This window comes from Tiliqua scincoides, chromosome 9 (assembly GCF_035046505.1).
Source record: "Tiliqua scincoides isolate rTilSci1 chromosome 9, rTilSci1.hap2, whole genome shotgun sequence".
Lineage (NCBI taxonomy): Eukaryota > Metazoa > Chordata > Lepidosauria > Squamata > Scincidae > Tiliqua > Tiliqua scincoides.
Genome location: NC_089829.1, coordinates 32,753,070 through 32,773,651, shown reverse-complemented (window position 1 = coordinate 32,773,651; position 20,582 = coordinate 32,753,070). Strand labels below are relative to the sequence as shown.

Genomic DNA, 20,582 nt, shown 5'->3' with positions numbered 1-20,582 from the left:
TTCAGTTGCTCCTGGGTTTCCTGCATAGTATTTCAGCCTAAATATTTCAGCAGTTTCAAAAGTAATGAAACATAAGTTTCTAGTCTAGAAATTAACACCCAAGGTCTGGGGAGTGCAATTGACATTTTCCATTGCTGTCCCTTTCCCTCCTAGTACACATGGCATGACTGTGTGGGAGGGAAAAAAAAGAGATTCCAGAGAAATGGAGCAAAACTGTCTCCGTTCTTCCTTCTGATGTCAGGTGAAAAGAGAGACGGAACAAGGATTTGTAGCCATAAAGCCGAAACAACACATTTAGGGCTGATATTGACCTTTTAAGGCCCTTCATGGTTTGGGTCCAGCCTATTTGAGGGACCACCTTCTCTCATACATTCCAGTCTGCTCTCTTAGGTCATCTGAGTGGGCTTTCCTTCAAGTGCCACCTCACTCCCAAGTTAGAGGGATGGTAGTGTAGGGTTGAGCCTTCTCTGAAGTGGCAGTACAATTATGGAATTCCCTTCCGGGGGAATTAAGAACTACTCCCTCCCTCGTGGCTTTTCGGCAAGGGCTCAAAACATACTGTTTTGTTTGGCGTTTGGTTGATGGGTGTATGTTCACCCTTTGCAATAGAGTTGTGGCTTGACTGCTTCCCTGGATTAATTTGCCCCCCCCCCCCCACGGCTTAATGATGCGTACTGGGTTTTTGTTAACATTGTACATTCTATCACGAAGCTTTGTAAGCTGCCTTGTCCATTTGCTTCAGCATGGGAAAGGCGGGATATACATTTTTCAAATAAATACATGTAAGTCTTGGGAGTTTTATTCCCCAATTCCAAGAAGCTTCTTTTGTTGTAAGAATATGTCAAATGACTTAAAGTCAGAGAACGTTTTGCCCGTTTGGGGTTCCTTTTGGGCACCCCTTCTATGCTGACACAATCAACCAATCTTCCTTTCCTGGATAGATTCTGTAATATCGAATGCTGCTTCATTACATCCATGGATACCATTTTTGCATGTTAAAATAATTTACAGAAATCCAGTAGCCAAAATTTTTTTAAAAAAATTGTGTTGTGTTAATGTGCCAGTTGGCAAGTCTAGGGTTGCCAATTGATGCTTACAAGATCCACATAAAAAAATGGCAACATTGGCTTCTTCTGTGTGCTAGATACACCCGAGAGGCAGGCGTTCGCTCTTTGGACCGCAAATTTGGAGCTATTTGCCGAGCAGTTGCCGTGAAAGTGGCAGAAGGCCAACACAAGGAGGCAAAGCCAGATCGCTCTGAAGGAACAGAAGGAGAAGGTTTGTGTGCCTTTTATGTCCTTCTGCTGATATCTAACCAGTGCCAGCTCCCCAACTTGCCCAGGAAGGGAGGAGGGACCTTTGCTGTACTCCTTTTTTTAGATTTGCATATGTTTCGTCTTTCACTGAAATAAATAAGCAGAGTTTGGTGTCTGGCACATCCCTAATGAATTGAATTATCTGTGCCTCATCCTTTCGAAAAAGGAGAATCTTAAGCCATTTCTGCCCAATGTTGCATGTACTCAGTACCAAATGTGTACCCCTGTGGACCCGCCAAAAATGGGTTAACTAAGTTTGTTGTTGAAGATGAGGTGAGAACTAATAATGCAGTCTGCATGATGGCCCAAGGAGTCTAAATGTGTAACAAAATGAGGCAGTAGGACCTTGAGGTGGTAGAGTGGACTGTAGCGGGAACAGTTGCAGGAGAGCTCTTCTTCCTTGCTTATGGGCTTCTCCGGGGACACTATGGAGAACAAGATGTTTGACTAGATGGGCTCTTTGGAGTGATCCAGCAGCACTTTCCTTGTGTTTTTTTGATGGCCATAGTCTGGAACTCAGATCTCATGGTTGACTAAGGTACACCAATATAAAATATATAAATATATAAATATATATATATATATATATATATATATATATATATATATATATATATATATATATATATAAATATAATATTTATAGAATATAAAATATTGTTTCCAGATTTTATGGAATATGGGAGAAGCAAAGCCTCTGAACTTTTACCTCATTTCCAGGTCTTTAAGGGAAAAAAATGCCTTTCAGTTTATAATTGACAGCAGAGTTGTTGATATAGTAATTACGAGCTATGGGCCGCACGCCAGCCTCTTTTCAGAGTGGAGAACTGTGAGGCACAGATTTCTGCACAAACCTTTAAATTTTTTTTTTTTGTCCCCAGGGTAGCCCTGAGTTTACTTTTTTCATGCAGTTTAAAAATTCTTTAGAAATGCATTTGCATTTATCCAAAGCAAATGAAGCTGTCCGAGACTGCCACAGATCATTGATCCATCCAGCTTGATCTGTGCTGGCTAATGCTGGCTGTCCAAAGTTTCAGAGAGTGGTCTTTCCCAGCTCTACCTGACGATGCCAGGGATTGATCCTGGGACCTTCTGCATGCAAAACATGAGCTCAGCTACTCAACTATGGCCTCATTCTCTGTGGGACTTCAAACACATATAGATGTATATTTATACAGTTGTATAGTACCTGTGTTACTGCATGTTGCAAATGAATTCAGCTGCTGACACCCTGCCTGTGTCACAATGCACTTTCTTTCCAAAAAGAGTACACTGGAGGACCCAAATATATATGTGAATGTCTTTTTTGAGGCAGGTGATAGTGAAATTTAGGAGTAAGCTTAGGCTGAAACTTACAGGCTCCTTCCTAGGTCAAGATCAGGAAGAAACAGCAACAGAATGGACTTCAAATTCTCAAAGCAGGTGATAGGGCTGTCTTTGGTGCCCTTTGGGGACAAAGGCAGAATACAAATCATATACAGGTCCAGCCTTGTTATACATGGATTTTTTATACACGGATTTGACAACTTGTAAGTGCATTCCAAAGCTAAATTAATGTTACCTCTTCCTCAGTGCTCAAGGTAGACAAAACAGTAAATATCTGTATAGCTCTGTTTGAAGCCCTTTCTGTTGTAAAACACTTGCCACAGTGAAACACAATATATTGTACCAGGCTATTGCTAGAGATGCGAAGACCTTTATTTTATTTCTTACGTTCTTACTCAATACGAATGGCCACTGCAAATGAGAAGGAATGTGCTGATCCCTGGAGAAGGGGAAAAATGCACCCCTTTAAAATCACAGTTTAAAAAACTGCTTTTTATTGTTGCAGAGAGACAGTTATACAAGTGATTACAGGTATAACCTAAGTATTCACAGATTTTTTTTATTTCAAAGCTGATGAGAAGGGCCCTTTAAATTAAAGGAAAACAGTCGTTTAATAATACCAGAGAGGGCAACTGACTGACAAACCATCAATCATTCTCTCTGCAGGCTTCACTCCTCCTTTCCCCCTGAGCACCTGAAAGAAGGCTAAATGGCAGCAATTATCACCTTCTCCATTCTTTCCCCCTTGCTGGTGCTCCTGGTGAAGGGAAGGATTGCTGCCTCCTAGTGAAGCCTAAGCACCTGGAGACAGACTGATTGACTCTGTGTGCATTTCAAAGGTCAGCAAGGCTGTTTTTAAATCATCAGAACAAAGAGACTTTGTTTTTTAAATTGATTTGCTATAGTGCGTTTTTTGCCATCCATGTGAGTTCTTGGAACAGAACCCTCACAAATAATGAGACTCAATCTGTAAGTAAGTAAATAATTAATAAATAGATTTAAGGTTGTAACACTAGACTAACATCAGTTGGAACCAAATTGCCTTTATTTTACGCCTCATTTCCATTATCTGGTAGTAAAAGAACATCCACATATTACCCATGAGCTGCCTTGAGCTTCCCTCCTGGACATAGGAAACAGCAGGATTATGTACATTTAAAGTGCAACAGAATAAATCAGAGTTGCCTTTTTAGAACTGATTTTAAAATATTTTTAATTGCTTGATTCAATCAATTAAAGGTTGCAGTCCTAGTTAAAGGGGGAGAACAGTGCAGATACTTAAAAACAGAGCCATTTCTCTGTGTAGCTCTCAGAATCAATTTATTTAACAGCCACCTAGTCCCAATGACTAGATAAAGGGTAAGATTTCTGTTTTCTAAGGTTATTAGCAGAACAGTTTTAAAAGCTTTCCCCTTCACATGATAACAGTTACTTGTTTACTATTAAACGCAGCACAAAAGGGAAGCCCGACTTCAGCATTCCAGAGAATCTGGCAAACACGTTATTTACAGGGTTTAAAATTAGAGCTGGAAGTTGCTGCCAGCTAGGAAACTAATGGCAGAGCTGACTGCTTCCAAATGGTCTAAAACTCCAGTTGCTTTTTTTGCTGTTTGGAGGGAGCCCAGAAGCACTGAGCTGTGAACAGTTGCTTTTGTGTGGCCTAACTGGCAGCCAGCAAAACAGTACACAATAAAGAGGAAGTCTGACAAATGGGGAGGTGCTTGCTGTTCAGCCTGCAGCAGCTTCTGAACAAGGCTGTTGCAGTCCAAAAAAGCACAGGGGTTTTGTTTAATAAGAATAAGATGGACGGAGGACAAGTGGGAATGTAGAGGCTGCAGTTGTCCAGCATCACAGTAGATTGAGTTGTCTATACAGCCTGCATGGCTTTTGATGCACCTGGCCAAATGCAGCCCGTGTTGTGACTTGTCAGGCACTTGGCAACTTCTTGGTTTCTTCAGTCTTTGGAGGGTAGGTAGTAAAATTGGGTTTCTCAGGCACTTGGCTGGTGGGTAGCATACAGCTTGGACACGCCTCATCAATTGCATCTGTAGAATGGATTCTCCATCATCCTTGCATTGAATCTCCCCTGTGTATCCATGCTGAAAGAGAATGTGGGGTTTCTCAGATGGTGCTTGCTCTTGTCTTTGGCCCAAGTCAAGTGGTTAAGAGGGAGAAGGGAGAGACTTAAAGAATGGATAAATGAGAACTGGGGTAGCACAGTGGTTAAGAGTTTGAGGCTGCAATCCAATATGCCATTTCCTGCAAGTAAGCTCCCTGAACACAGTGGGACTTATTTGTGAGCAGACACACAGTAAAGTGCGCTGTAGCCATTAACTGAAAGTCCCCAGTTCAGATGTTGCCATGATCTTGCTTGTTGGCCTTTGACAAGCCGCTTGCTCTTAGCCTCACCTCCCCAGCTACAATACAGAGGTAATATCTACTTACCTGTATAGGGGTTTTTTTTTTGGTAAGGTTTACAACCAAATATTACATGTGCAGCACTTGAATCCTTGAAAGCATTACATACAAACATGAAGTAGCAGCATTATTTTTTAAGTTGTGTTAGGCAGAACCCTGAGCTTTTATCCCGAAGTATAAGGGATTAAACTCCTTGTGGGATCACAGCATCCCCAATTCTTCATGAATTGCATTGGTTTCCAGTTCTGTGTCCTGACTCAATTCAAGGTGCTTGCTATAAAGCCCTAAATGTTTTAGAACCAGGATATTTTAAGGATTGCCTCTTTCTCTGGGCACCTTTCCATCCACTTCCTTATTCACTCCTGTAGGTTTTCTATGTTCAAAGTGCTTCAGAAGCATTTATTCCAAAAGGGCAGGTGGAGTAAAATGGGCTCTAAATGAAAAAGAGTCCTGAAAAGGCCAAATCAGTACTGAGTAGTTTTTCTCTGAGATATCCTGTTTGCATTATGCAACATTGTCTCATTCTACAGAGATTCAGAATTTGGGGAGGGGGGAGAAAAACGGTCCCTGAATTTTGTGCCTAACCCCAAAATTTCTGAACTCCCTCCCATTTTCATCTCTTGTGAATGGGGCAGTGAAATGGATGGCTGGGGAGCCATTTCAAGACAGGGTTGGGGTGAAAATTAAAGCATCCTTTCCTCTTCAAGAGTCTTAGAATCCTGAAAGTTGAACTTCTTACTTAAGTGTTACTTATAGTCAAAGAATGTCAGCATCAGACAACTGTTTTGCAGGCAGAGGGTTTTTGTAGGCTCTTGTGAGCCTGTGTGTTTCTCAAAGGAATGCAAATCCAATCATTTGGTGCTTCAGATTCAGCCCTGTGGTCTATCTGTAAATATAATGAGCTAAGACAACCTATTATTTGAAACCGGATGGTGATGGTAGCTATAATTACACAACCTGGTATACTTCGTTTCAAATTCAATGATAACATCAGACTGGGGAGGTGGAGGGGGCGATCAGAGTAGAATTAATTTTTTCAGGAAAAGAACATCGTTACAGTGATGTTTGTCATCATAACGGGTTCTGCAACAGGCCTTGCTAATTGGGCTATCAGAGTATAAAGCAAACTTGTTTTCTTAATAGGGCAGATGGCCTTAGCGTATGCAGAAGGGATTCATTGACAAGTCTCCAGCATTTCCCACTGCTATCTTCAGAGGTTTAGCTGCTTGGAATAGAATTGGACTTTCATTGCCGCTAGAATGTATGCAGTTTCCCACACTGCAGTAATTTCTGGTTAAAGTATTCCACCAAAATACTAGAGGGCATTCCTAAGGACTTGTTTGTGTGTTAATGAGGGGGTGGAGTAAGGCAGACTCTAGCCTTTGTTCTTTACTAGGAGCTGCAAAGTGTCTGTCAACTGGAGCCAGATGCAAAATAGGGACTTGGGGTGGTGGTGGAATGAATTACCTGCTGCACCCCAAGGACCCTGCATGACTAAAACTGGACATACGCATTATTACAGATCAGGGTTCTTACCACAAATCTCCAAAGCAGGCCAGTACAATTGTAGAAAGACCTGCTCAAAAGACAGTTAATGTTCATGTATTATAGGAGAGGAACACTGAAGTTGAGAGATCAGTACAGGGCCACTTATGGTAGTTTTTTTTCCCCCAAACTGTAATTTAATTTGTTGCTGCTAAACCTTTGGGGAATTGGAAACTTTTGCCGATCTACTGTAAATAAGCTAAAGATCTGCCAGTATTTACTGTGATCAGTGGCGTCACTAGGATTCATGTCACCCGGTGTGGGAGGTCTGTGTGTCACCCCATGCAGTGGGCGGGGCAACACCCCAGGTGGTGGGCGTGGTGATGTACCATCGCCCCACCCCCACTGGTTTTTTGGCAGTACCTTTTGATAGAACACAGATATTTCAGTGTGGTTTGTTTCATTGCATTCTGCATGAAATTACGCATTGATTGATACATAACATGATGTTATTATTCCTCCAAACTCTGATTTTAGTGATTTTGAAAACTTGTGGTCTCTCTCTCTCTCTCTCTCTCTCTCTCTCTCTCTCTCTCTCTCACACACACACACACACACACACACACACACACACACACACACACACACACACACACACACACCCCTGTGTCCACTTACTAACAACTTATTGCAGCAGTTCTCATACTTTTAGCACTGGGACCCACATTTAGAATGATAGTCTGTCCAGGACCCATTGGAAGTGATGTCATGGCCAGAAGTGACATCATCAAGCAAATTAAAATAAATAATTATAAATCGTTAAATTAAAAAAGAAAGAAATAATTAAATAAGGGGGAGCCAGCCCTGTTCCACCAAGTGAGTTTTCTCTGTAGTCTGCCTGCATTAACAACATCTCCTAAAGAATCACTGAGATCTTCAGCCCTCCCCAATGCCCAGTTTAAAGTCCTTCGATTTCAAGCACATCAATACAAAGATGTGCTTACTCCTGGCTTACTCCCAGGAAAGTGGGGATAGGAGTCCAGTCTCAGAGCCCAATTCTATGCATGTCTACTCAGAAGTAAGTTCCATTAGAATCAGTTGGGCTTACTCCCAGGAAAGTGTGGGTAGGATTGGGCTGTGAGGGAAACTGCAAAATAGAAAACATTCCCCTTACCAGTTCAAGCCTCTTTGTTAGTCCTTTCTAGTGGGGGGGGCTGCCTTCTGGGGCTTTTGTTGCGCTCGTCCCATCGGATCGGGACCATTCTGGTGTCCTCACATTCCCCTTTGCCTGGCCTGACCACCAACCAAGGCAAGTCTGCCTACTCATGAGTAATCGCGACCATGAGGCTTCTTCGCTTCCCATAGGGCTCCATATACTCGCAGCTGGGGGGGAGGGACCTCCTCCTCAGGTGTTTTTTTGGGGCTGCATTCATTAGATCAGGACCATTCTGATGTCCTTGGAGTCCTCTCAGCCTGCCCTTTCCCACAGACTAAGGCAAGTGCACCTACTCGCGAGTAAACACAGCCATGTGGTTTCGCTTGCTTTCCATAGGGCTGAATAGGGACCTCCTTCTCGGGTGTTTTTTTGGGGCTGTATTCATTGGATCAGGACCATTCTGGGGTTGTTGGATTCCTCTCAACCTGCCCTTTCCAATGCACTAAAGCATGTTCGCCTACTCACGAGTAAATGCGCGATACGGCTCACTTTCACTTTCCATAGGGCTCCATGCATTTTTTCCTTCTAGTTTTTTGGCCGTAACTTTTGAATGAAAGGCGCTATCTCAAAATGGATTTTTGTGTTGTGTTCCACTGGTCATTCCAAATCCAACGGTGTATGACACGACATGGTAGCTCCTAATGGCGTGATTTTATCGCATCCTCCCCCCAGGGCGTTGCCCAGTGCGGCCCACACACACCCACACCCCCCTAGCAACGCCACTGACTGTGATTCTGTGCCACTTTTCTGCCAAGGCATTCAAGGCAGTTTACAAGTTAACAATATTAAGTCAGCACCAGAAAGTTACAAATTATAGAATAGTTTGTGGATGGCCTCTTTTTATGAATGATCCACAACTTCAATCTCTTCTGTCTTCTCAAGACATACCAATCATATGTAGCCAATCTATGCTATGACTGTTCCCATCTTGGATGTCTTAGGTTCTGTACTCCCCATGCCCTTCAGATGGCCCAGATAAAAATAGGCATGTGACCTGCTTCTCCATTCTCGGCCTTAAATGACTACCGATGTGATCGTTCATTCTGTTGCTCTGTTGAACAGCTAAGCAGTTGGGGAACTGCATGCTTAGCACATACTTGGGAATTGCCAGTGTACGATATTGACATGTCATTGTCTGGCAGAATGTGCGTATATCGGGAACTGTTACCAATTTTAGGAGAACCACTTCATGTGAACATATTGCTGCATGGAAATTCTACCACATTCCAGGCAAATCCTATCCAATTTTCCAGTCCCGGTGCAGCTGTGCAATGGGGCATGCCCTGCATCTGTGGTGGGGAGGCAGTCATAGAGGCCTCCTCAAGATATGGGAACGTTTGTTTCCGTACCTTGGGGCTGCACTGCAACTGCACTGGTGCTGGAAAGTTGAATAGGACTGCACCCTCAGGGGATTGATCCTGCTAAGTATCATAGCAGGTGGGGTCACCCAATCGCCAATATTTACACTGATAGTATCTCAGCCAGTGCCACTCAGTGGCCTTTTTGGCCCATCCCGACCCTTTGTGCCAGTCAAATAACTGAGCTGATTGCAGGCCGAGGCTTCTTGACCCCACTAAATCTATACGTGGTATGTTGCTGTGTAGATTCTCACTGTAGGAGTTACCACTGGAGTTTTTCTTGTGTTTGGATCTAAAGTGACCTTTTTCTTATCTTAGAGTGCAAAGATCATATTGCAGAAGATGCAAAACCAGATTCCATCAGTGACACAGCCGACCTGGCTCTGCCACCTGAAATGCCGATTTTAATTGACTTTCATGCCTTGAAAGATATCCTTGGACCACCAATGTATGAATTGGAGGTAAGTATAGTTTTTTCCCCCCTCCTTCATTGTTTTTGCACCAGTTTGCAAGACTTTCAGTTCTTAGAACTATTCCCTTATGTGCCAGTCTTGTTGGTCTTCATGGGTGGTCTTAGTACAAGGGTGGTTTTGTTATTCGTTTTTTTCTGGGTGTTGGTAGGTGGTGTAGTTCCTGTACCTTAGGATGCATTGTGGACCACTAGTCGTCATGAGCTGAGGTCCACTTCAAATCCCAACCTGCAATGTAGGATTCACCTTGAAGAGCACATTGGCAAAAGGTTGGAGCCCACAGAAAAACCTAGTTTAAGGTATATGGTTGTTCTATATGTTTAGAAGTCTCCTGTCATCACATAGCCCATGCATACTAGAAACCAAGCTTTGTCGTCCTCCTTTTTCCTCTCTGGTGATGGCCAACCCACATGTGTTACTATTTTCTCATTCTTCTTTCCCTCCAAGACAATTGTGTGGAAAGGAGGGACAGAGTGCATCCAACTTTGAATAGGAAAGGGAGAGAAAGAAGAAGTGGGGACAAGGAAAAGCTGAGCAGGAAGAGTGCTGCAGGAGGGGAGAGCAAGTGAGTGGGTCAGCCACAGCCTCCAGTCAGATTTAAATCATCTAGGACAGGAATTCCCAAATTACGGATTGTGACCCACTGGTAGGTCATGAGCCCACGCAAGGTGGGTTGGGGTTTGGTTCCATCTAACCTTATCCCTAAACGGCTCCAAATAGGAGCCATTCTGGAAGCTGAGCAATTTACCAGAAGCCTCCAGAAAGCTACTCTGGGCTGCAGAGTGGCTCGCAGAAGCCTCCAGAAGCCACTTCTGGTTTGCTTCCGAAAACCAGAAGTGGCTTCTAAGGACTTCTGCGGGCCGTTCTGAGGCCCCTGGAGGCCCAGCAGAGTGCATCTGCAACCCAGCACAACCCTTGGGTTTCCTTCAGCACTACTGGGAGTGCCATGACCTACTGCAGAGGACAAGACGGGTTGTGCGCTGAAAAGTTTGGGAACTACTGTTCTAGGGCCCCTGGCCTCGCTACTGTTCAAACTGTGGAGGCTGAACCTCAAAATAAAATAATGGCAACAGCATTAGTGTAGCCCACCTGAGGTTGGGTCACAACTTGTCTATTACAGACCTCTACTGTAGTCTATGGACTCTTTGAGAGGTTCCTGACCGCATCCTGCCTGAATCCAAAAACACAGCTCCTCTACCCACACCAAAGACAAAGGTGTATGGACGTATCTTTTACTATAATTGGTGGACTTACTGCTACTAATTACTCATACAACACCACACATTTTTCAACAGTTAGTTATTGCTGCGGCCAGATCTTGATCAAGCCTAGTGATAAGTTCATCAGAGAGTATTTGTAACCATTTCCAGGTGGATACAGTCTGAATGTAGCCAAAGATCAAGATTCCTGGGTATCAGTTGCAACTAAGAGTGGAGTGCTTGAAACTCATTTCTTGTTTCTGAGCTGTCACTCCACTTCTCTCTGCAGTGAAGAGCTTAGCTTCCATCTCGGTGAAAAACATTCCAGACTGGTTCCATTTGTTTTTCTTTCCTGCAGTGGGCCTCTCTTTCCTCTTTCTCCCCAGCTCTGAGAGCTTCACCTCTGACCTTCATGCTGCCATCAATAACGAGTGGAAATCAAGACCTTGCAAAGGCAGTTCTCATGTCAGGGCTCAACTTGAAGAGGCTGGCAGAGAGAAATTGAAAATAGCTAAAGTAATTGGATTGATTTGCCTTCTGGAAAAGGAGGACTTTGCAGCTGAATCACTATTTAAAATCAATTAGGCCTGCATAATCTTATATTGCAAGAGTGCTTTGTGAAGAATGAATTTGCATCGGCCTTTCCAATGGAACCATAAACTTTAGAATCCAAGACTCATATTTAGGCCACCTTTGTGGTGACACACTCTAAACTGAAACATGGCATTTTCTTAGCCATAGAATCCTGACAGTAGTCTGAGCATTTTTCTTTGGCACACAGGAAGAGGCTTTCTGGATTTGGTCCAAAGTCCAGATCCTGCTTCTCACCAGGGCCAACCAATAGCCACTTTTTTTCTTTGCTGTTTGAATTTTTTGTCCCCCCTCACCCATCTTTGCTGACTTTTCTCAGAATAAGAGTTTGCAAACCCACCCCTTTTTCAGAATGCTGTGTCAACAGTGTGTTAACAGAGGACTGGTATAGGAAATGTCCGTGGTGTTGCATAAAAAGAACATACTATGTGTGATCTTTCAGTTAAAAGGAAAAGTAACATTTCACTTTAAGCACCTTTAGTTTTATCTTCAAAGGCAGGCTCTGAAAATGATCTCCTTGTGTCCACTAATAAACTTAGCTGAAGTCATTTTTCAGATTTATGATCCTAGTCCACTTGGGGAACATGTTTCCAGCAGCTTTCCCTGAATGTCTACAAACTGGGGCTTATGTGGGTGTAACATAGGCAATTTCTACATGCATATTAGTCCCCTTGTATACCACCTCTGTTGGCTACCTGTTTGTTTCAGGTCTTGATTCAAGATGTCAGTACTAACTTTTAAAGTTCCTAATGGCTCAGGTCAGGGGACTTAAGAACTACCTTCTCCCATATGAACCTATCTGACTGTTAAGATCATTCAAAGGCCCGTATTTGTGACCCATTGTTATCAGAGGTTCACCAAGAGAGACCGAACCGTCTCCAAGGTGGTGCCTTAATCATGGAAGGCCTTCTCTAGGGAAATCCACCACACTCCTCAGGCTGGGATTAATGACACCTATAAATGGGACAAAGAGGTATCTTTCAAAGCATTGTCCCCTTATATTTAGCAGGGAGAGAGCAACTGTCCTTCTTTGCCCTGGCATGGCATGTTTTCCAGTGGCTATTGTTGGTGCCTCTTCTGCATCTTTTTTTTTTATTATTGTGAGCCCATCGGGAACACAGAAAAACCATTTATTGGTTTATTTTGCTTTTGTGGAAAAGCGGTACCTAAATATTCTTGTTAATAAATCTGGGTTCTGGATCTAAAGAGGGTGAAGAGTGCTGGGCAGTATTCCCTCTAAGGGTTCTGCACTGCTGCACAGACCACTTTGGTGTTTCTGGGCACATGGCAATGATACACACCATTACCAGACTTCTAGGAATGCCTGCATAGGGCTGGGCTCCGTTTTGAGCAGTGTAGCTTAAAGGGAACAATGCTGCTGGGTGAAACAGCTCGCAATGATTAGCAGATAAAGGTTGTCACTGATTTTCTTTATTGCCTGTTCTTGACAACTGACAGCATGTTTTTAGCAAATCTTTGTTTAGTTACAAATATTCGGAATCGGTTTGTCACATGCATTTGCCATGAGATTCCTGATAGGCCTCAGATTATGAATTAGGTCATAGTTTCCAATTTGCTGGGTTTGTATGTTTGTCCGCCTCACCTTTCCATTCAAACGGATGCTCAGGGCGACTTAACAGTGTAGAAAACCAATCCGTCTTATCTTGTCCTCTTATATCCACCACATGATAGGCGTATTGTATATTCATCTAAAATATGTTGAGATTTAAGGAGCCCAGGAGTGTCAACTGGGAAATATCCTTTTTCTGTAACTGTTTTTCCAGTGCTTTCTTTTAGAGAGAAATTAAATATGGGGGCATTTGGATGAGGTATTGAGATCATATTGCTTAGACCAGAGGTTCCCAAACTGGGGCATCATGACACCCCAGCCAGGGAAGCTCTGCAGCTGCCCTCTTAAGGGATGGGGCAACAACTGCAGCAAGGCCATTTGGACAATAGTACTGCTGCTGGGGATGGAAGGGGTTTTTCCAACTTACCTGGGAGTCATTATGGCTCTCCAGAGGCTCTGGGAAGCCTGCGACCCATCTGCAACCCTCCCAGCAGCTTCAAGGTGCTGTTCACATTGTGAAACCAGAAGTAGCCCTCCCCTTTTTAACAGCACTTTGAGCTGCTGGGAGGGCTGCAAAGGGGGTCACAGGTTCCCCAGGCACTATGGAGAGCCATAGTGACCCCTAGGTAAGTTTTTTAAAAAAAAAACCTTTCCTACTTGGCAGCAGCATGATTGTGGCAATCGCATTGCTGCCCCCCCCCCCGCAAAGACTTACAGGGTTCCCGAAGTCTGAGTAGGATTTTGTGAACCACTGTTATAGACCCAGAAATGTCTCTCCTGGCCCTTTGGTTTTCAAAATATACACATTTTGGCCTTTCTGTTGTATGGAAATTAGGAGGAAAACCATTCTTGGGTTTTTAGAGGCACTAGTTCAAGCTACTGATGATGTATGGGAGCATTATTGTATGTTGAGACAATGCCATGGGTACACTGTTGCCATTTTCTACAGAACTCTTGTTGTGTTTATTTTATTTCAGGTGTCTGAGCGACTGAATCAACCAGGCGTGGCAATTGGCTTGGCTTGGACTCCCTTAGGTGGGGAGATCATGTTTGTAGAAGCCAGTCGCATGGACGGGGAAGGTCAGCTCACTCTGACTGGACAGCTGGGCGATGTTATGAAGGAGTCGGCACATCTTGCAATCAGCTGGCTGCGCAGCAATGCAAAAAAATACCAGCTGACAAATGGTATGTGGACGTACAAGAGTCAAGAGTGCTGGTGTGATTGGGTTTTGAGCATCTCTGGTTCCTGCTGCCTGCCGGGGACTGCAGCAATGGGGGCTGCTCAGCATTTGGAACCATAGAACTTTATGGGTGGGCTGCATTTGTCATGTGCACCACCAGATCTTCAGATCTGCTCTCTATCCGAACAACCTTAACACATTCAACATGCAGTCTTTCTGTTGCATGCTGTCACTAAAGACTACCTGGAAACAGAAGAGATAATCCAAGGCACAGGAAAAGCCAACAAATGCTGCTCTTGCCTGAAAGACAGTTTATTTTAATATTTAGATATTTAAAAAATATATTCTCTGATAACTTAGGGCCCAGTCCTATCCAACTTTCCAGCCCCAGTGCAGCCCCAAGGCAAGAGAACAAATGTTCCCTTACCTTGTGGAGGCCTCCATAACTACCCTCCCACCACAAGATGCAGCAAATACCCCATTGGCACAGCTACACCAGCGCTGGAAAGCTGGATAGGATTTGGCTCTTACAAGCCTTAGTTGTAGCTTATAACACAAATACAACTACTCAACTCACCAGTCAATGGCTATAGCACATACTTTGAGGTAGAAATGCTTTTTAGCCTGTTTTGGATGGGCTATTAATCTTTTAAGATTGCTAGGAACTGATCTGGCAGCTCACATTCTTACTGTGCTGTCCGGTTGTGTATGTTGGGTGATATGCTGTTGTAACTGTGGTCCTTTGTATTTGGAGTTGAAAAGACAGATTAGCACATTTCCAACCAGTGCAGAAACAGGAACAAGACAGCCTGCTGAAAATATCGTGTTTAAGAAACCTTAAAATCTATACAGATCATCAGCTTGACAGGACCACCCTGGGGTGAATGTTCAGCAATCAGGCTCATTAAGGCTGCAGTCATATGTGTGCCTACCTGGGAGAAAGTTCCATTGAACTCAATAGGATTGACAACTGGTTAGACACACATAGGCTTGCTCTGTAAGTGCAAGTGATGCTAGGCATGTTTTTTTTTTCCCTTTTAACATGTGCTTTTCTAAAAAAAAACAAAAAAACAAGCCCTCCCTGCCTCAACCCCTCATGTACAATATGGGAATCACAGACCTAAATGTATCTAACAGCTGTACACATTGCAATAATCTTTATAACAGCCTAATCCTAGGCATATCTACTCAAAAGTAAGTTTCATTGAACTCAGTGGGCCTTGCTTCCAGGAAAAATGTGTAGGACAGTACATAAAGCAATTTGAAAATTCAAAAAGCACTGCTGTTTTCCACATTTATATACTCCAATTCCTCCAAGGACCCCAGAGCACTGTACATAGCTCCTCCTTTGCCTGTTAAATTTACAACAGGTTGGTTAGGCCGAGTGTGTGATTGTTCCAAGTTCACCTGGTACGTTTCATAGCTGAGCAGTGATTTGAACCTGGGTCTCTCTCTCTAGACCTGGCACAACCCTATATACCCCTATATTAGTGCTTGGAGGTATTGTGACTGTGACATATTTTGTGAATTGGCAGATAATGAATTGACTAAACTTGTAAAAAATGTTCTTATGCAGAAAACCAGTTGTTGTGAAGGAGGAAATGTGTTTAGATAGCCAGCACCATTAGAAGAGGCATTCTCTCTAATTCTCATATGCAGAAAGCATCTTCCAGAATGGCACTTGCAATCTGGATTTTCTGATAAGTACTACTGATAAAATGAATGTCACACACTAATGAATTTCATCAGTGAAGCAGGAGGCAGTGTTTTTTAGTCCATCAAACTGTAATCCATGAGTTGACTTAAACTGCAGTCCAACTTCTCTTAGTGCTGTAAGACTGTTAAGGTCCTCATTAAACTAATTCATCTGGGAAAGTCTTTATAAGGTGCAGTATAGTGGTATGTGATGCAGGTGTTCTCATCCCTCTTGTTTTAGCACAAATCTGTTTTTGAATTCTTTGCTGACAAATGAAACAAGAGTTAGGAATTCCAAGTCCTCCAGTGATATGGTGTATGGTGTGTTTTTATTCTTCTTTAAAACAACAACAACAAAGGCCAGAAGCACCACAGGTTTGAATTCTCCACTCTGAAACCCCTTTTTCTTTCTTTAAGCTTCTGGAAGTTTTGATCTCCTTGACAACACAGACATCCATCTGCACTTCCCAGCTGGAGCTGTCACAAAAGATGGACCATCTGCTGGAGTTACCATAGTAACGTGCCTTGCCTCACTTTTCAGTGGGCGGCTTGTGCGTTCAGATGTAGCCATGACTGGCGAAATTACGCTAAGAGGCCTTGTTCTGCCAGTAAGTATTGTTTGCAGAGAATGATATTGTTGAGCCTTCTTTCTTTCTTCCTCCCACTGCCCGCCTTTAAAATCAGCATCAGTTCCATCTTATTCTAAGCCACACATCCAGACTTGTTACATGTAATTCCTTAGGCAGCCTTCTGTAGTCTTCCACAATAACAGAGTCTTGCGAAACAGATCTGGGGCATGTATGTGTGTGTTAAAACCAAAACCCTGCTTTGCATTAACAGGGTAGTCATTTGGCACTGAGTGACATCTCGACGAAAGCAGATAACAGTAATTTCTCGCTTTGGCAGGGTTAATAGTGTCACATGCTACCTAATTTGAAACTCTAGCACTGTCATTACTTGTATTCCCACTTTAATAGCCCTCTGAGATTAACCCATTTTTACTTTCTTCTCCTTTCCACCTTGATGACAATATGTGATATTTCAGCTTTTGAAGCATTGCTGTCAAAACTGGAAAAGTGTTAATTATAAACATCTAAGCTTCCTTCTTTGACTATTTTCTCTCATTCCACAATACAAATGTATTTTCTTAAAGCCTGGTTTGAGGAAGAGGGTGTCATAGTTCTCCAAGTGATAAAGCATAGTGTATAGGAGGGGTGGCCACATGCATCTCAAGTAACTGTTGGCTGAGGTCCTTTTTTTAAATATTGTGATCCAAAGCTGAATAAGATATTTTCAAGCTTTATTTACCTGGTATAAATTGAGTCCATGCACTTAAGTGTTCATGGTGTGTAAATATATTTAAGAATTTAAATGCTTCTTAAATATTATAGCTCTCAAACATCTGAAATTTATTGTATGTGGCTCTTTAAGTTTGGCTACCCCGGTGTATGGAATGAGGCTTAACTGTACAGGGGGAATACAGGTATGTCTGTATGAGCTGCATCTAGCCAGCCAGAAACTTGTGAGAAACACATGCTTGGTAACAGACAATTGCCTTCCCCTTCCATATTGTTGCACATCATGTTTTGTGCCCTATACAGCACACCCTGATCCTTGGGCTTGCACAATTTGTGACCTGCCAAGCCTCTTGTGCTCCCTGCGGCTTTTGCAGTTCAAAACAAGGCAAGGTAGGCAGCGTTTGGCTTGGCCGGTCACAAGTTATACACATATTGGTCTTTTAGCAGCTTAAATTGATTGCTTGCAGTTTCTCTCAACCCAAGACCACTGCATCTCACCAGAACTGCTTTATAGTCTTGAAAGGGCACATCCAAGCCAGCTGTAACTGCAGCGTGCTAACTCAAAAGAAGTTACTTTAAGTTCTCTGGTTGGCTGTTCATAACAAGGAGTGGCGGGCATTATTTTGCTTCTTTACTAGTGTGTCTTTCTAATACAAAATGGATAGCACAAAACAAATGAAGCAATAGTTGTGGCTCATCTGTGTTGCTGGATCCAGAAAACATGAAGAAAGTGCTGCCTACAGAGGAATCTGAAGCTATTTCAACACTCAGACCACTATATATGGTAGGGCTGTTAACCAAAAAAGGTGATTCTTTCTTCAGCCAGCAAGTATGTTTTGATTTGCAGTGCTGTCTGGAATGTGGATAGTGTGGGGTGACATCAGCAATGACATGGCATGTTGTGTGACCCATTGCGGGGGCTGCAAAGAGTAACATTTTCACTGGAGCAGGATCTGGCTAATCTCAAGGCAAGATGTGAAGATGTCCTCTGACAAGTTTCAGCCCTTACTCAGTCAGCTGAAACTGGGCTAGTTGTTGGGGGGGGGGGGGAATCAAGGGGAGAGTTTTTCTGGACTTGGCAAGTCCTGAAAATACAGGACTTGCATGAGAACTGAAACTGGTTGCAGTATTTTCTTCTCATAGATTGATATACCCTGCCCCAAATTCTGTGTACTCACCCCATCCTGTGTAGGTCAGGATTCATGCTAGTTAAAGTTTCCAGATCAGGACCTGAAGGTATCCGATACAGCAACAATACAGAAAGTAAGCAAGTCTGGATGGGAGACTGTCAGGGAAGCTCATTTTCATTAGCATCATGATGCAAGGGAGGGCACCAGAATGAGGTCTCTTGTTATCTGGTGTGCTCCTTGGGGCATTTGGTGGGCAGCTGTGAGATACAGGAAGTTGGACTAGATGGGCCTATGGCCTGATCCAGTGGGGCTGTTCTTATGTTCTTATCATAGAAGTAAGGCAGAATCTAAAAGCAGCAACTAAAAAAAGACACACTCAGATTGTATGTTTTGTGCCTCCCATCAAATGCATGTGGGTAACCCATTATAAGATCATCATATTTAATTTTACAGTATAAATTTTTCAATAGCCAAGGCAGTCACATTGGAGTTTCCTAATAAGGAATGAAATGACATAACTGTGTAGAGCAGGAGATAATCAGGGGTAGGACACTACAGGAAAGTGCAATGATTAGTGTGTTGAACAGATGAAAGGCCTGGGTTCAAATCTCTGCTCAGCCATAAAAGCTGGGAAAGTAATTTTTAGCATAACCTACCTCATACCCCTGTTGCGATGATACAAGGGTGGAAGATCCCTATGTGCCTCGTGGAGTTTCCTGGAGGGAAGAGGGAATTAAAATATAGTAGATAAAAATACTGGTTATGGAGTTCAGCTTTAGGATCCAGCTCTAAAGATTGTGGGTCATGCTGTTTTGCCTCCCCACCCTCACTGTACCAATAGATTTGAAGATTTTGCCCTCCCTCTAGACCACATAATCTAGGAACTTGCTAAAATAACTGACTTTTAGGTCAAGGAACCCATACTTATTTACTAGCATTTATGTTGCTAGTATAAAACCGCTTTGTAAACTTTGGTTGAAAGGCTTTATATACTGTAAATACTTGTAGCAAAAAAATTCTTTGCCACCTTGAGTGTTTATTCAGAGGGAAAGGTGGGATATAAATCACTTATATAAAATAATAAAGAAATGAAAAGTTTGATGAAAGTCCCAAGTTTGGTGTTTATAGCTGACATGCCCTTTACATACCAGCACATCTTCCACTCAAGAACAGCACAGACAAGTTCCTCATCAACTACATGCATGCTAGTTATTTTTGCACCTGTACCATACTGGTACCTAAAAGAGAATGCTGCTTGGTGACTGGATAGCCTGGTTCAGTTGGAATCGGGTTCCTGATGCTTTACTGTACCTTACTTCCTTAGTCAACAACAAACATTACAAAGGAAGGCTAGGAAAACAATGAAGAGCTGTAACAACTGAATGTCATAACGTGCTCAGCTGAAAGCTGAAAAATCTTTCATTTTGTGTATTTAACAGGTGGGAGGAATTAAGGACAAAGTCCTAGCAGCACACAGAGCGGGCCTGAAGAGAATTATCATTCCTCAAAGAAATGAAAAAGACCTTGAGGAGATTGCAGCTAATGTACGGCAGGATCTGAACTTTGTCATGACAAGCTGCCTGGATGAAGTTCTTAATGCAGCTTTTGATGGGGGATTTTCTGCAAAGACCAGACTTGATCACTTTGATAGTAAACTCTAAGCAGATTGATGGGGCTTGCTCAAAAAACAAAATATGAAGCTGGATGTTCCTCTGGAGGTGATAGAATGATAGCATAAAAAGGGTAGTAGTGGAACACTGATTAGTAGCCATCTGATTTTCATCAGAAAGAGGCTTATTTTTTACCGGGACCATTGAATACCAGCTGACCATTCTGATTACCTTTATGGTTATTTAATTGAGGGCAGTCCACAGTGATAGTATTGAAGTCTAAGCTCTTAATGATCATTATTCCTCTGTGCTTACTCTTTGACTTTAGAAGATTCACATGAACCTTCATGAGGACTCTGCCTGTGAAATTAATACTGATTCTTCCCCCCCAAAATGCCTGCTGGAAAGGATTGAAATTATCTGTCTGCTTTTCAGAGCTGTAATTAAATTGTTATTCACGCTAAGCTTTAGCATAGTTCATTTTTTAACCCCTAAATAATTTGTGCAGATGGATTTACAGTAGTGTTGATCCTGCAAATAGTTAATGTGGGGACTATCTTGTTCTTTTTCTCCCTCCTCAAGAACACACCACTAATTTACAAAGTTGGGTCATAGACTTATATCTATACAACTGCAACTGTTATCTGAGAACATCAGATTACATCAAAGTGCATGATTTCACTTTGGCCACTAGAGAGACCACTATCACATATGCAGAA

General features: G+C 42.7%; 1 protein-coding gene across 1 annotated transcript in view; it reads left to right on the top strand.

Moving 5' to 3' along the window:
* Positions 1-20,327, top strand: part of LONP2 (lon peptidase 2, peroxisomal) — a 58,406-nt gene extending 38,079 nt beyond the window's left edge. Inside the window, exons 11-15 of the mRNA XM_066637134.1 lie at positions 1,145-1,278; positions 9,438-9,580; positions 13,927-14,134; positions 16,243-16,433; positions 19,693-20,327. Of these exons, the coding sequence (XP_066493231.1) occupies positions 1,145-1,278; positions 9,438-9,580; positions 13,927-14,134; positions 16,243-16,433; positions 19,693-19,914 (898 nt within the window). The 3' untranslated portion in view covers positions 19,915-20,327. The remainder of the gene's footprint in view (positions 1-1,144; positions 1,279-9,437; positions 9,581-13,926; positions 14,135-16,242; positions 16,434-19,692) is intronic.
* The last annotated feature ends 255 nt before the right edge of the window (positions 20,328-20,582 follow it).